Source organism: Empidonax traillii, unplaced genomic scaffold, assembly GCF_003031625.1.
Source record: "Empidonax traillii isolate 1590-97213 ecotype Southwest subspecies unplaced genomic scaffold, ASM303162v1 scaffold218:size1087226, whole genome shotgun sequence".
Classification (NCBI taxonomy): Eukaryota; Metazoa; Chordata; class Aves; order Passeriformes; family Tyrannidae; genus Empidonax; species Empidonax traillii.
The window spans coordinates 1,052,213-1,068,536 of record NW_020955411.1 but is presented as its reverse complement, the minus strand read 5'-3'; the positions used below and the strand labels follow the sequence as shown (position 1 = coordinate 1,068,536).

The window sequence follows — 16,324 nt, the reverse complement described above, 5'->3', positions numbered from 1 at the left end:
AATGAGCTTAAGAAAGTGAATTATAGCTGATGTCAGAAAAAAGTATTCTCTGTGTAGTAAGATCTCTGAACATATCTTGAGCAACTCACCCTATTACCTGAATTTCTCTCAGGATGAGACTCTAGCAAATGTTGAAATATTCTCTTTAAAAACTTATCTTCTGCTAATGATGAAGCAAGGGATCTTATAGAGCTCTTCTTCTCTGTGTGACTTCACCTTTGAGGAGTCAGAAAATAAAATTTCTCTTCATGTCCACTCCCCCTGCCAGCCCAAGCACAGAGAAACCACCCTTCATTTCAATCCAGCCCCTTTAGTAAGTGAATGGGGAAAGTGTATTTTCAGGTTATAGCCCCAATCAGAAGTCAGTGATATGTCTGAATTTACACTAAGTTGTTTAGTACTTACCTAAGTTCTGAACCTGGACAATGTAGTACACATATCTAGTTTTTTTTTTCCTGTTGCTTAATTATAGATGCATATTTATACATAGTTACATTGGAGCCTGGCACTACAAGCTCAAAGGGGCCATGGAAAATGTGTTCATAGCAAATTGTATTAAAAGTTGGCAGTGAAAATGAAGCTGGCATTGCAGTGTGAGCAGGATTTGTGTTAAATACCACAAGTATATTTAATTCGAAATATGATCTGGGTTACTTGCCCTGTAGGTAGTATTGTGAATAGATGAGGAAATATTAAAAGGAAATTCTCTAGTTCTCTCCTTTTTTGCATAGGTCTTTTCTGTCCCTCTTGCAGTTGTGCTTTCACAGCTTCTCTAGCCTTGGCTGTGCCCAGAATCCTGAGCAGCTTCACTCAGGATGCTTTTGCCTTTGCAACTGAGAAGGGCTCAAAAGGCACTCAGATGCTTGGAAATCCGTCTCTTAAATATTTATAGTCCCCAGCACTACAGACCTTGAGGGGAATTGGTGGGTCAGGTCATGTCAGGCCAAGGGAATCTTCTCAGTTCATTTGCTGTTCCTCAGCTGGCTCCTCAGTTCCTCAGCTGGCTACTCAGTGGCCTTTGGGCAGATCATAGTCTCCAGTAAGATGTGCTTCTCCCAAGCTCTGTGTAAGCAGCTTGGCCCTTGCAGCAGGGGTTGGGTTCTTTGTCTGCAGCCTTAATGGGAAGTAGATTTCTCTGCTCCTCCTCTGTTCTGCTGTTGTTGCATGGTTCCAAGCAGCAGGTTGGGTCTGCAGGGCCACAGGACCAGCTCAGCACCAGGCTGTCATCACCTGCTCCAGCAGGGTCAGCCTGATGTTTTCTCCTTCCTCAATTTCTGCAAAATTAAGCAGCCCAGCTGGTTAATTCTCCAGCAGTTTTACTGCAGCAAATTGGACTTCAAAGGGAATTGAAAGCGATTCTTTGTTTTTAATGGTCCCCTCGATGCTCTGCAGACTCCGCCAGCAGGTTTTCTGAGCCAAGAACAAAAGGAATTGCCACAGGTTACAAATAAATGAGATTCATCTCCTGCATAACAATGTCTGCAGTCTGTTAACCTCTGTCTGCTGACAGGAGTGGGAGTGGGGAGTGGGGATCCACAAAGGCTGCCACAGCCAGGGCTCCATTTTGAGGTATGTCATGGGACCTTGCTGCCTGGAACTGTGCAGGTAGGAGATTTGCAGTTTCCTTACCTCCTTCTTACATTGCACACAACCTGTCCTGATGCAGTGCTTGCACCAGCATGTCACATTTTTTTTATGATCCCTGCCCAGAGCTGGGCAAGATGAATGTGGGTCAGATATGTGCACATCAAATGCTGCAAGAGCCCTAAATCTGAACCAGAGCATGTAGGACTTCGGGTTTGTGTTTCCCAACTCTGACACCTTCTCTCCGGACAGAGGGCAGTCTCAGCCCTTCTCTGTCTCTGGTGGGGATGGATGCTGCATCTGTCAGTTTGTCCATGCCCTGTGAATCTGAGACTAGTTCAATGTCAGAAGGCGGAAACAGCAATTTGGTGTCAGCTACACTCAGTTAGTGACAGGATTGTGTTGTACCCAACCATGGTGACTTGAGCTACTGAGTTTCTGGGCTTCATAGTATCTCATGAAACCACCTTGGTGAGGATGTACATATCCTTCCCTTGCCATTTACTATGCACTAACCCTTGCACACTGTTTGCAAGATTCCAACAAAGAGAGCTACCAAAGTCTCTTGAATGCAAGTTGTGGCCTCCCAAAATTCAAGGACTCCAGCCACTGGCCTCAAAATGTCCAGTGCAGGTGACAGAGGAGCCTTCTTCTTCCTTAGGCACAATTGGCCACCTCTGGCAAAAAGAGCATGTACTGTGGCCAGGGAGGATGTTATATTCAGTGCACCAAACCAATAATGCAGCACGGCAGTAGTTGCACTACTAAATTACGGCACTGGTGCTGAGGAGAGAGCAGTCCTCCTCGCCTTGTTTGTATGGGCTGTAATTTAGGGATCCAACACAAATCCAGCACAGCTCATTAACACAGGGTCCAGGGAGAAAGGAGGTAGAAATAATGATGCTGTTAAATCAGGCTTCATGAATATGGAACAATATCTTATTTTGCATTATTATGGCTGTTACTTAAAACATGCTCTCTGCCTTTGTGCTGGGGACTGATGCTTTCTCAACTCTGTCTGGATGGAGCCAGTGGTGGTGCTGACAGAGGCTTTGAAAGGCTTTTCAGGGAATAAAATAGAGAATACAAAGGGAGGTATTTTTGATCAGTTCCTGGAGGGGGCTGTAGTGAGGAGGGTGCAGAAATAAAATAAACTGAAAATCAGGTACTAGGGTATTCAAAGGAGAGGTTGTCTAGACGTTTTGAATGAGTTTCAGTTCAGTTGTAAATGGAAGAGAATCCCTGTGATTGTGATAGCCCCCAGGTGTATAGAAAAGTGTATTAAATAGAAAAGTGTATTAAACACCCAAGGAGGTGAAGGAAGTTAAGAGCAGGTGTAGAGTTGCTGCTCATGGTTTGTTACTGTGCAGACAGGTCCTGGTCTTCCATATCAGGCTCTGAGCTGCTAGGACTATGCCTGTCAAAGGCTTTGCCTCTCAAAGATGTCTAGCTGGGTGGGAGAGATGGAGAGGCATATTGTAGGATAGCTGACATCCTTTTAGTGAAAGATCTTCCCTAAAGCTCCCTTCTTGGGATAGAAACCCTGTTTAGGTGGAGTGGTTCAAGCTTTCCTTGAACACAAGCAGTGGTTTGGTTCAAACAGGCTCCTCTGAGCATATCCATTCTCCTTCACCTCTCCATCAATTCTGCAGTGGCTTTCCATTGCCCTTATGCCTAACTGTGGCTGCTTGCACCAGGAGTCAAGAAGCTTTTAGCCTTGGGTTTTCCACTGCCAAATTTTGTCTGTTTCCCACCCATGCCTGTGCAAAGGGTTCACTCAGACATGCATCCTAAGCCCTGGAGAACCTGCACTAGCACTGATAAAATGTCATACCTAGTTTGTGCTCCAGCCCTAATGATGAGTGGTTTAGATATGATCTCCATTCTGGGGTGGTTCCTCCCTACGCTGTTTCTTAGCCTTGAGAGAGCAGAGTGTTCTAACTGAAAGACATGGTAAGGAGCATGCTTTAGATTCACAGGCACCTCATATTAGTAATGAGTCCACTAATCCCTCCAGCTCTCCCTACTCAAACCAGCCATCATCAAGAATAAATCCTAGAAAGTATGAAGCTGTGTACAGGCAAGTGCATGGGTCTTTTTCAAGCTCAGAAGTGTCCCTCTTTGTACTTTTCCAGCCCCACCTGCCCTGAAGCTGTCTGTCAATGAGACGCTAGTGGTCAACCCTGGTGACAATATCACTATGCAGTGCTCTCTGATGGGTGGTGACCCACAGCCAGAAGTTGTTTGGTCTCACTCTCCTGGCCCAATGCCTCCCAATAGCCTCGTGCAAGGAGGCAACCTCACGATCTGGAGGATCCGCGTGGAGGACTCGGGCTACTACAATTGCACGGCCATCAACAATGTGGGGAACCCAGCAAAGAAGATAGTGAACCTGCTGGTGCGGTGTAAGTTGCTGTTTTTCTCAGAGCATGGGTTTTCAGGGCAGAAGGGCTGGATTTGCATTTCTCCTGGCTGTTCTTGTATGGCTGAGGGCGAATGTGATATTTAGCAGCAATTAGTATTCTGGAGAAGTGCCTGTGCAAATTTCTCTGCTCCCAGACCAACAGCTGTGCAAGCACTTCTTGCAGCCTCGTCCCAGGCTGTACCACTATCCTGGGCTGGAGAATGATCCCAGACTGCCAGATGTGAGGCCCTGGGGACATTTTATGGGAAAGTAAGTTGCAGAGATCTTTGGGCAGGTTTTTCCTTCCTGAGGAGCAAAGAATTGTTGTCATGTCCCATGCAAGACACTTTACTGTCCCTAACCAGCTTTTCACTTCTGTTTATCTCAGCCATGAAGAATGCCACATTCCAAATCACTCCTGATGTGATCAAAGAGAGTGAGACTATCCAGTTAGGACAGGACTTGAAGCTCTCATGCCATGTAGATGCTGTTCCCCAGGAGAAGGTTGTCTATTCCTGGTACAAGAATGGGAAACCAGCCAGGTTCTCAGACCGGTTGCTCATCACCCGGAATGATCCTGAGCTCCCACCTGTGACCTGCAGCTTGGAGATTATTGACCTGCGATTCAGTGACTATGGTACTTACATGTGTGTGGCTACCTTCCAAGGAGCACCCATTCCTGACCTCAGTGTGGAAGTGAACATCTCCTCAGAGACAGGTGAGCCTCTCTGTGGCAGATGGGGACCTCAGAGGAGTGTTTGACATCACTCCCCCGCCGCCCGCATGCCTCTGGCCTTTTTGAAGGACCTCACATGAGTGTCTTGAATCCCAGTGGGGAAAAGTCTCAGATCCTCAGGCAAGCACTTAGCTGAGCTTGGAGATGGACAATAGTTACAGCTTCACTGTCAGATGTGTTATGCAGCAAGCAGATCTTTCTTTATGTTTTCTCCTTATGAAAAGTCCAAAGTACACTCAAAGCTACAGAGACAGGTTTAGAGTGTGATTGTTCAAAGAAACCTCCACATTGTGAAGGAAGGAAGAAGAGGTGATATTTCCCCAAATTTCAAGTGTCCCTTTGTTTAGAAGGGAGTAAAAGAGAAAGAAAGCTTTTGTTTCCTCTCTTCAGCATTGCTTATGAGGAATATACCTTTTTTTAGAGCTGTATCCAGGATATTGGTGTCATCTGCCATAGATGAAGATTTTTAATGTTTAAATGTTTACGGGATTGCAAATGCAGTCTGTCTTGGGCACTCTCTTCAGGAGTCAGTGTTATAAATGCCTCCCCCCTTAAAATCAGGGTCAAAGCTTCACCCTATGGCTTGTTGAGGACAGGACCAATAGGTAAATGGTTGTCAATCACTTTGGGGACTGACAGGGTTGCCTTTCTGTTTCTGGGGAAGTGATGGATCCAACTGTGTTCTCCGTTACATCCATGTCATTGTGCTGCCTTTCCAGGACCGAGAGAGTACAGCACAAAGCAGCACTGCATTAGTAATCTGATGAGGACTCCTCAGGGGAGACAGCTGCCCACAAATTTTGACCTGAACCTTCACAGAAAATTTCTTCTCAGTCCCTGGTTGTGCTGGACCCATAGGCCAGTCTGATCACAGTCTTGATTCTGGACGTTTCTGATTACAGCTCTCCAACAAAAAGTGCTTCAACTGCTTTTGATGCTTTGGGAAGCCCTTGTCTCCCATCAGAAATACTGGGGCCAGCCTGTGCCCAATGTGATTGCATCCAATGCTCATTAGCAGCCTGGAGAATGAGTCCTGCCCATGCCTTGGACCTACTAAAAAGGGAGGGATGGTGCTTTTATTCTGTGGGCAGCTGTGGACCCACTCCATGCCAGCTGACACCAACCTTGTCATACCACCAGGGAACAAAATCAGGGGAACTCCCCAGTCCTGGTGCAAAACTGTCTCTCCTGACCTTGAGTGGCTGATACCTCTGGGAGCAATCCTTTTTGCCCAAGATCACTAGATAGCAGAGTGCAGTTGTGTTTAAGACTGCAAGGGTAGGAGGCTGGAAAGGGTTGGGAGACCCTGGATGACCCCACTGAGAGGCTGGGCAGTGTCAGTCAGTGCAGATGTTGGTCTAAGCACCAGCCAGTTGCTGCCTTAAAGGTGGAGTCTGAAGTGGCAGGTTACCCCATGCCTGTTCGGAGGAGGATGAGTCCCATATGCTTGTGTGGATGCTGCCAATGAGGAAGGGTGGGAGGGCAGCTTGGGATATTTTGAAGCCTCTCTTTTGCAGCCTGGGCCAGCAGGACATCCATGTGTCCCAGGGAATGAAAACAGCCATCCCTGTTGGAGCAACCCTCCATGCAGCAGCCAAGGCTGTCCAACATGCAGCATCCCCACGAACAGCAGTGAGCCACCTCTGACAAGTGATTCCCATATAAAACCCCAGGTTTTTATGAGACCACAGGTTTAGAGCAGGAGGGCCGCAGCAGTGGCTCCGTGTTTCCCTGATGAGCAAAGCCTGAGCTCGTCAAGGTGGCTGCCTCCACTGAGCAGCTCCAAGGAGATAGCTCTAATTAAAAAAAAAAAAATCTTCAAATGTAATTTACAACTTTTCCTGTGGAGAAAATTACAGCTCACCAGGTGAGCAGCTGCCGACAGCGTTGGCACTGAAAGTGCTGTCGTACCTTCGCACTGTGCAGGACAGGGTGTGATGAGATTCCCCCGCCCACGGGAGACCTGCAAATTGAAAATGTGGCCTCCCTGTTGCATAGGGAGGTCACTGCAGAGGAAGATTAGGCTGGATCCATCCTAAATTTGTTCATAGAGAGCTCCAGGCTGTAACATGTACAATTATCACAGCACATTCTCCTTTGCTGGAGCTGAATTGAGCTAATGTTGGTCAGACCAGCTTGTTACAGCTTCTGTAGTCCTGCATTTTGATTTAAATGGAAACGAAGTACATGGCCCTGGCAGTTATAGGAGTGTCAATCCAAGTGTTGCCACTGTCAGCAGGAAGGGCTGAAAAGGTAGCTTTCAGAGAATGATTTTGGCCATATTTACCTCAGCTGAGCTGGTAACTCTAAAGCCTAACACAAATAAATTGTCAATATTTCGTGGAGTTTAGCACAAACATCCCCTTCCTGGGTTCTTGGTGGTGTTAGGGATGTGAACAGCAAACCTCTTCCCACTGACAACTCTGCACCCTTTAGCTGTAGTCATAGGGTTTCTTTTGAGCTTTGTTTCTCAACAACGTTTTGCTTGTCAGTTGATAACTGGGTATTTCTTTGAGTGTTGCTGTGCCTCCAGCTCTAGCCCTGGCTCGGCAGCAGTTCTGCTGGGTGAGCTCTTCCCAGCCTGGAAGGGATGCCAGGATTGATCTTTGCTGGGACTTGTCACTCACTCAGATGGGCCAGAGGTTCATTGGTGTGGAGATTCACAGTGCATTCACCAATGTAAAATAAGCAAAGACACCTAACAGAGCTGACTTCTTGCTGTAGTTTAGGAATAGGGATTGTGGACCCCCTAGAGATGCAATCTACAAGCACTAATTCTTTAAATCTTGATTTTGGTCTGACCTGGATAAGGGTGCTAGACACCTTGGGAGATACAACTTTTATTTCTTGACCAAAAGACTTTCTTTGAGAAATTCACTGACCAGAAATTGAGAAATGGATCAAAGAGGCTTTTATCTTTGGATTCCTCAATGCTATCCCTGCTGCTGGGTAGCATTTTGCAGATGGAGGGATGGGAGTGGGGAGTCTGCCCCAATACACGTGGCACTTGCCATTGATATTGGGATACAATGTTGGAGAAGCTGGGATCTTCCTTGGTATCCTGCAGCTCCAGACCCTGTAGGATAATTTGCACAGGACAGTGTGCTCGTAGAGAGGTTGCAGTGTGTCAAACTTCTGGAGTTCAAGGCTGTTGGTGTGACTCAAACAACAGGCATCTCAAGAATGTTCCTTACTTGCTGAAAACTCAGTGTAAAATTATTCCCTTCTTGTTATCCTTTCAGTGCCACCAACGATCAGTGTCCCTAAAGGTCAGTCCACCATCACTGTCCGGGAAGGCTCCAGGGCAGAGCTGCAGTGCGAGGTTCGTGGGAAGCCCAAGCCACCCATCATCTGGTCCCGGGTAGATAAGGAAACCCCGATGCCTTCAGGGACAATGACGATGGAGACATACGATGGGAAGCTGCATCTGGAGAGCGTGAGCCGAGAAATGAGTGGGACCTATAAGTGTCAGACAGCCAGGTACAATGGCTTTAACATCAGACCCCGGGAAGCCCTGGTGCAGCTCAACGTGCAGTGTGAGTATAACCATTCAGTACTGGAGCACCTGGCTGAATGCCTGTGCACACAAAAGCCTGTAGGCTAAGCAGGGTTGACCTTTCTTCCTGGGCTGAGCAGACACATCTCTTTTGTCTGGGGACCATTGAACAGTTTATATTTAATTGGTATGGCTACACAAGGATAAGGGCAGGGTACCATATGGCCAGCATGTTGCAAATGGAAGGGGGAGAGGTGTTGTACATGTTTGTATGCAATGCTTTCTATTTCTGTATCAGAGGATGACTGCAGAGCAGCAGCTTCACCAGGTGTGTGTTTATATGCATGACATGTGTGTAAATACCTTCAGGGTATGTTATGAAGTTTGTAAAGTCAAACACTCAAAAGGTGCAAATGAATGTTAATTAAACTCCACAAATGACATTAACAAATGAACGTTTACTTCCACCCCACAACCTTTTTTTTCAACTTAGTTACCCCAGCTATCATTTATCGATGTGCCTGAATCATTCTGCCTAAAAAGCAGTGCTAGGCAGATCTAACAGGGAGTGCATATCCCAAATGGTTTTCATGTAACAAGGCTGTGAGTAACAGAAAACTGATTCTTAGTATGTGGTATATGGATTTTACCTGTGGGCGGTGCTCCCAGCCCCACTTGGAGGCAATAACTGTGCACAAAGGTAAACAAAGAAGGAGGGATGCTGCTAGTGTCTGCATTGGATGATATCTCTGTCCTTTCCCTGCGGTGGTTTCTCCCTCCAGAGGAGTGAGTGCCTGCTCTGCTCCCATGCTGTTGAGGTGTTTTTTGACATGTGGGATTGTGTGCTCTCTCTCCTTACGAGGCTTTGAATCAGATGGGGAAAGCAGCTGGGTAAAATGCCTTGGTCTGGAAGGAGTGGTGACTGTGGGAGTGGCTCTTCCTGCAGACTGCATCCCATCAGAATGGTGTGATTGCTGAACTCTTGCAGAGTACTCTGAGCAGCACAGATCTGACAGGTGTGGGATGGGCAGGGAGCAGGTTAATTTGCACATGGGCATGCTGCCTCTGGGCTGTGACTGATGAGCCTCCACACACAACACAGCAGCACTCATTAGACATGCTGCCACACTTCTTTCAGGCTTTCTCCCCAGGAATAAGAGAAGTGAGACCTGAGCAGACAACCTGGCTGAAATCAACCAGACAAACTGCTCCCAGATGTGAGCTGCTGGGAGCACAGCAGTAATGGAGGTGTGTGAAATCCTGCAGGCACTTTGAGTATTCAAAGATCCCCTTTTAAAATTATCTCTGTCTGTTCAGGAGCATGGCAGGAATTAGATTACAGGATAAGACAGGGAAATGTGTGCAGATTTCCATGCAGGTAAATATGTGTGGAGAAGCTTCCCTTTAGCAGGGTGAAAATGTGTGTCTTGGTTTGAGCTGTTCTGGAAGGCATTCTGGGCCAAATGTATGGGATTTGGCCAGACATTACAGGGAGGGTGACTCTTGGTCATCTCAAGAACTGATGAGAAGTGCAGCAAAATTTCACTTGGGAGCAAAGAACCCTCAGGCCTGCTGGTGTCCCCAGTTTGGTGTTGCTTTTTGAAAGCTGTGTGCTTCTCGCTTGACCCTCATTGCCCCTGCAGAGGGAGCAGCAGTGCCAAGCTTGGGATGAATTCAGGCTTACCAGGTGGTCTAGAGGGGGATCACAGTACTGAATCTTGGGCTGCAGGAGGAGGACATGATTCCCCGTACAAGAAAGGTGGTAGGTACAAGCCAGAAGCAGTTCTGGGGCAGAGCCTTTGATGTGACCCTCAAGAAGGCAAAGATGTGATGAACCATGTAAAGAGTAACCCAACATACTCTCTCTATAGCTCTTCTCATGGCCAAGCAATGCTTTTTTGTGATCCTGCCCAAGTAATGGTGTCAGGGTCCATGCAACAGCCCACCCAAACAGCCCTCTTCCCTTCTCCATTATTTCCATTTACCCTTAGTTGAAACTGGGTGCATCCTGAGTGTTAGTACACCTGAACTGTCTCCTCCTGCCTGGAAATGGTGGAAGGACCTTGTGGTGGTACTGCCTATTCTGTGCCTAAGCAAGCAGCCTTGGTTTCAGGACTGTCAATTGCTCCTTCCATTAGTATGAATAAGAAATTAATTGCAAACCAAGAAAGTAGGACAAGAATTGCCCTCAACCCTTTTACAGAATTCTCCTTCCCAGCCCCCAAAAACCAGAACCAGAAACAACACAGTCCCTGTTTATCCCTCTCCTCCTTGTTCATGCTGCTGGAAGGATGTGAATGCCGCGGCGGGGGCTTCTGTGGTTAATTGAAACACAGCTTTCCAGTGTGGGTAGCTCATTAGTCTGGTGGCTTTGCTCTGGAATTCTCATCTTGTTGGAAATGGGGATCGTGTGGCTCCTGCAGCCTCTGTGATGAGCGCTTCTCTCACCTCCCCCAGCCCACACGTCCCATTGGAGAGCTGCTTCGGTGGGGTGTGCATCCACATGGGCGAGTGCATGTGTGTGAGCGTGTGTGTGCATGCAGGAGTGCCTGTTTATGTGCCAGTGTGAGCTCCTTTTGAACCGGCTCACTCGAGGGAAGAGCGAATCCTGGATGATAATGTGGTTGTTTCTCTGATTTGCTCCAAAGCTAAAGTTGCAAAATCAATACAGCAGATCTGATTAGATGTCAGAACCTGTTTCTGTGTTTCCCTTTTCTCTTGGTTTTCTCCCCTCACCCTGCTGTATTGTAACAAACTAGATAGAAATAGGCTTTGCCAACTGCACTTCAATAGTGGAAAGAAAATAAGAAGACAAAAAGAACGAGTCAGCTGTCAAAAAAGGTGTTTTGACTTTTTATTATTTTTTGTATTTTGAAAGCAGGAGAAGTTGCTCTCCTTTTATCTTATGAGCTGTAATTGTCTATCATCTCTGACAGGATGCATGGTGTGTTCCCTGGACTTCTTGGTCTGAACTGTAGAGTTTTGAAAGATTAATAAGTTCATGAAAGTCCTTGCAGCCTTACAGCTTTGTGTTTAGGATGAAGAAATGTTGTATACTGGTTAGAGCGAGAGGTTGGGCTTTTCAGAACCCTGGGGAATCTACCACTTGAAGTGGCAACATCTTGTCATCTTTTCCTGTATCTTCAAAACAGGAATAAAACTGACCCATCTTATCAAAGATTTGTGGGACATAATAAACACAGCACTTTGTAGTATTGAAATAAAAATATTAATGGAATGGCAGAGTGCTGTTAAAAATCAGTGCTATCACTGATGCTGTTGTCAAGGGTTTTTTCAGAACCAGGTACTCACTCAAAAAAATCTCAGCAGAAAAATCAATCCTCTGCAGAGGTGATTTTAAAATCAGGGCTGGGTCACTCTGTATAGGGGAGATAGTGTAAGGCTGTAAAACATACACTGGGCTTGAAAATGCGCAGCAGTCGGGGGTTTGCAATACAATAGTGGCATTTGAGCCGATATGCATGAAAGGAGGAAAGAAAGTGTACATGTGTGGATCAGTGAAAAGGATGCTACCTAAGTATGAATTTAGAAAGTACATAGCAACAAATTGAAAAAAATTTATTAAACACGTGTCCTAAAAGACTGGTCAAAAGAGTATTTCCATGAATTGCGAAGGTTAGTAGTGACTGTAAACTCTAGCTGTTGCTAGAACTGGCCTTTGAGATGACTGTTATGTCACAGTGAATATGACATTTTCTCTGTTAGAGCCTCATAAAACAGTGAGGTGAAAATTGCAATCCTAGTACGCTATCCTGCTTGAATGAAATTGTGTCAGCTCTGATGCTTTGTCAGTCCTGAACAGCATGTTGTAAACCTGCTGGACAGCTTAGTCCAAGTCCAGCTCAACCCTGCACTCCTCATCCCACCTGATCCTTGATACATCTACTCCAGTATTTTCCTTCAGGTGGGTTTATCCTCCTTCACAGCACTCACTACTTGCTGTCTCAGGCCCTTGTGCGATCACTTGAATGTGTTCTCCCTCTTTGGATAACCACCAAAGCCTGATAGAAGAGCACCTGTTTCCTCCATTGACAGTTGTTAATTAGTTCACCAAATTCCAAAAATGAGATAAGCAGACTTTTGCTGGTGCTGTTTTTGTCTTTAACAGAAGTTTTGATGTCTCTGAGTGCCCAACAAAAAAAGAGAAGAAGGAAGAGGGAATATTTATATAGGGTTGACTTTGCTTTAGAGTCTAAAAGTTGGCTCTGTTGCTCGTCTTGGAGTCACGTAACAGGTGAGATACTGGCAGGAGGAATGACTAGAAAAGGAATTAACCTGAATGTTTCCTTCCCTGGAATAACATGGCCTGTGAATTTTACACCTGCTAGATCTGAAGTAAGAGACCACAATCATCTGGGATTGATCTCCAAAGGATTATCTTTATAGCCCGTAGGTAAAGTTTTGCCCCGTTAAGAAGCAGGTGGGTTATTGTGCTTTGTCTTCAAAGCATAGTGAATATTAGGTGTAATCAGGAAAGAAGACTGACATTCCCTTTGGAGGGATGGTTATCATGGCTAACAGGATTTCAGGAGTCATTTATAGTCTTAGACACAGGTATTGCCAAGGGCTGGTGACTAGCAAGTCTGGCTCTGCCCTTACCTGGAAGACTGCCAGAACACGTCCTGCTGGGGCATCTGTTGCCATTGTCACTTTAACTAATGTTCAGGTGAGCACAGATATGTTTTTCTATTCAAGCTCACACACTGGTAAATGTTATTCCTGGTCACACACTGTTGACTCATTCCTCTTTAAAATCCTGCTGAACCGATTGGCGTTGCTGTACATCAGGCAGGCAATAGTCAGCAGCAATTTCCCCTGTTATCCATGTAGCAAACAGAAGAGCAGGGAGGAGGGGAAGGGGTGATACTGTAAATAAGTAAGAAGCATTGCTGGATCCATGCAACTGGAAATGGAAATGCATTAAACTGTTTCGATCAACTGTTGAAGCCATAGCTCAATGTCAGTGCCCTTTGCTGATGCCCTGCCCCCTTCTCCAAAAGCCTGGATATTAACTGCTCCGTTAAAAGTGCTCTTGAGACACGTTTTTGGCATGAAGATATTTTTGCAGACTGGCTAAGACTGAGCTTTTGGCTCCTGAGAGCTCCCTGCAGCTCTCCCTGGCTATAAAGGGAGTCTAAGAGAAATGAGAGTGTCAGGGGTCAGAGCTGACCCCTATATGCAACTGAGCTGGCTTATCTGTCTTGCTGCGTGGCCATGTGAGCTGGAGTACAGAGCCATCTGCTAAGAATTTTAGAGCTAGCCGGTTTAATTTCTGAGTGTATTTATTCATAGTGACTGGGGTTTTTTTTATTATTTTCTTCAGTTATGTCCATCCTGAAACCCTTCTCCAAGCTGAGTTCAGGAGCTAACTTGGGGGCAGATGATGATTTGTCTACCCTTGCAATAGCTGGCACTTTCCTGCCCTTCCATTTATGCTTCAGTATTGCTGTTCTACCCAATACAGGTCTTGTTTGCAAGAGAGGGAAACCTTGGGCTCTCCTACCAACTAGGGCTCTGTCATGTTCTGGTTCATTTTAGAACATGGGAGGCTAAAGAATGAACCAGTGTTCTGAGTAAAGTGTGTCTGTATTCAGAGTCACGGGAGAACTGTGCCTTCTGGAAGTTCAGTGTTTGCAAACCTGGAGACCTTCATTAGTAAAAAGAATAAAGTAATTTACTGCCCTGGGCATGACCTTGAACCACTGGTCTGAGCAAAGCATGGCCTGGCAGTTAGGTTCCACTTCGATGGAAATCCTCCCTATTTATCCTCAGATTTATTGCATAGAGATTTGTGTGACTAAGCTAAAAGCATACATGTTATTTCTGTGTTTCTATCAATACACAGCACCCCCCCTTCTCCCACTGTTAAGAGCAGGGAGGTTTGTTCCTGATTGTCAAACACAGGTTTTGCTTTCAGTATTGTGTTTGGGATTAAGCTGCCTACAGCTTCTGTTTGTGCACGTAGCCCTGTCCTGGGTGATATGGCATTCGAGTTGCTCACTCAGCTTCCCATGCCTGGACTGCTAACAGCTAATTAGAGTTGCCAGTCTTAGGACAGGCTGGAGGACGGGAGGAATCAGTGTTACTCCGTTGTGGCTGTAAACGCAAATGGTCACAGTTTAGAGCACAATAACAACTGCAGAGACTTACAGCTGGCCTCAGATTTGTCTTAACGTTTACCAGGTCGTGGGGCCTGACAGATGGGGGCTATGACAGCACTTGGATTGGGTCTTAAGATGGGATTGTACCAAAGGTTACCATGTAGGACTTCTTGGTCCTACCCTTCTGCCAGCCTTGTGGCATCAAGGGGTAAATAGATTGGCAGCTAAAGCTAGGTGGTTCTTCTTTGGAGCCACCTTTATGTTAATAGAGCAAAGCCCCAGGATTCCCAGTGCTGCTTTTTTTTGGTGATGTTTGTTGTATGCAGCTTTAAAGAAATAAAAATATGCCTTTGACAGGGTAAAGGAGTGGTATGAATTTTGGCTGGTCTGAATTTTTGCCCTCAGTGTGTAGCAGTTGGGTCTTTGCAGAATCCATGTCTCTCCTCTGCTTGCTGCCTTGTGGACAAGGTTCCTACTCACTGAGGTTTCTTGGGAAGTCTCCCTTGTGCCCTGAGTTTTTCTGATTTACCTCTTTGATTGAAATTGGTCTGACAGAGCATGTCTGCACGCTGTGGTGGCCAGGAGATGTAAGAGACTTGAGACATAAAGCAAAAGGCCCAGATGGCAGAGGGAATTCGGAGGCTAGGGAGCAGATTTTGTGAAGCTGGCATGTTCAGTCTGTGACCACACCCATCAGATGCAAAGTACCACGAGGCCTTTTTGCTGTGCCCTGGGTAAAATATGGTAAAGAAGGGAGGAAAATACCCAGATATGTGCATCAGGAAGGTGGGAGCCTGCCTTGAAGAGAGGACCTAGGTCTGCTCTGTGAGATTGCAGCCTGCCTTGCACTGCCATTCAGCCTCTGTACAGCTCATTGTTCATCTCTAAAAGCTTGTGTGAGAGCTCCTTACCTAGAGAGATGAATTTGTTTGTTCCAAAGAAGACTGGTTTAAATCAGTTAATCCATTTCTCGGCTATTGTTGGGAGAAACAAATACACACTCCATAATCCCATTATTCTGTTTTTTGGCCGTACTGTCCAGGAAGAGCAACTTAATTTTATCAAGACACATCCAAGCTATACAGTTTGTCAGAAAAGGGGAGACAAGGGCCGTATAGAAACGGCAGACAATCTTGGTCATGTCTCTGTGGATATTTGCTCACCTTCTGTGGCCCTTTCAGGGCTGAACACCACATCTCATACTGTTCTAATTCAGACATCCCTTTTAAAGTTTTCGTGCTGTGGCACCTATTTGCTCTATAAGACCTAGTTACATATCAACTTGTTGGGATAAAAAAAAACTCCAGAATCCTCTCAACTGCTTTGCACTGGGCCTCCTGAAGGGCTGTGCAAGTTTGGGTCTCACCCAAGCATGCCCTTGTTTTAAGTCACAGGAAGATACGGCTGCCAAAGGATTGTCAGACACTTTGCCAGTGCTTCCGTCTTGGTGTTCAGGAGAAACTAATTTGGTTTTGAGTCCTGTTGTTGTTATCTGGCTTTAACCCATAGGTAAAACCACCTGTATAAAAGACCTTCAAAGTGCAATACAGCTGGTGGTACCCAGATAGCATCAAGTCTGCGATCTCCCTTGAGGGAGGGGTTGTCCTAGCTCTGCTTCAGTTTGCAGAGGGATGTAACACAGGTTCCTCTCTAACATACACTGTGAGTACTTTTGCTGCGTGCTTACCTCCAGTAAGCAAGTCAGAGGTGGTGAGTGTGGCACAGCAGCTGTTGCCAAGCTTTCTCTCTTGGTCTGTGCAACACCAGAACAGGTCCAGGGGACATGGGAATTTGCCCAAGGCAGAGAACGCATTGTAGATCCTGGAGTGTGGAATGGTGGGATATTTTCTGTCAAGGGTGATGAATAGGACTGGGATCTGAATTTATGGGGAATCCATTAGGGATGGGGAGGAGAATCAGGAAAAAAAAAAAAAAAGTAAACCTCATTGGATGAGGTAAGAACAATTTAGTGATTGAAACAG

At 46.0% G+C, this 16,324-nt stretch overlaps 1 protein-coding gene across 1 annotated transcript in view; it reads left to right on the top strand.

The window, feature by feature from the left end:
- The window catches only part of MDGA1 (MAM domain containing glycosylphosphatidylinositol anchor 1), a 97,501-nt gene that overhangs the window by 11,646 nt on the left and 69,531 nt on the right, over window positions 1-16,324 (top strand). The window contains exons 5-7 of the mRNA XM_027887683.1: window positions 3,720-3,989; window positions 4,377-4,706; window positions 7,967-8,260. Of these exons, the coding sequence (XP_027743484.1) occupies window positions 3,720-3,989; window positions 4,377-4,706; window positions 7,967-8,260 (894 nt within the window). The remainder of the gene's footprint in view (window positions 1-3,719; window positions 3,990-4,376; window positions 4,707-7,966; window positions 8,261-16,324) is intronic.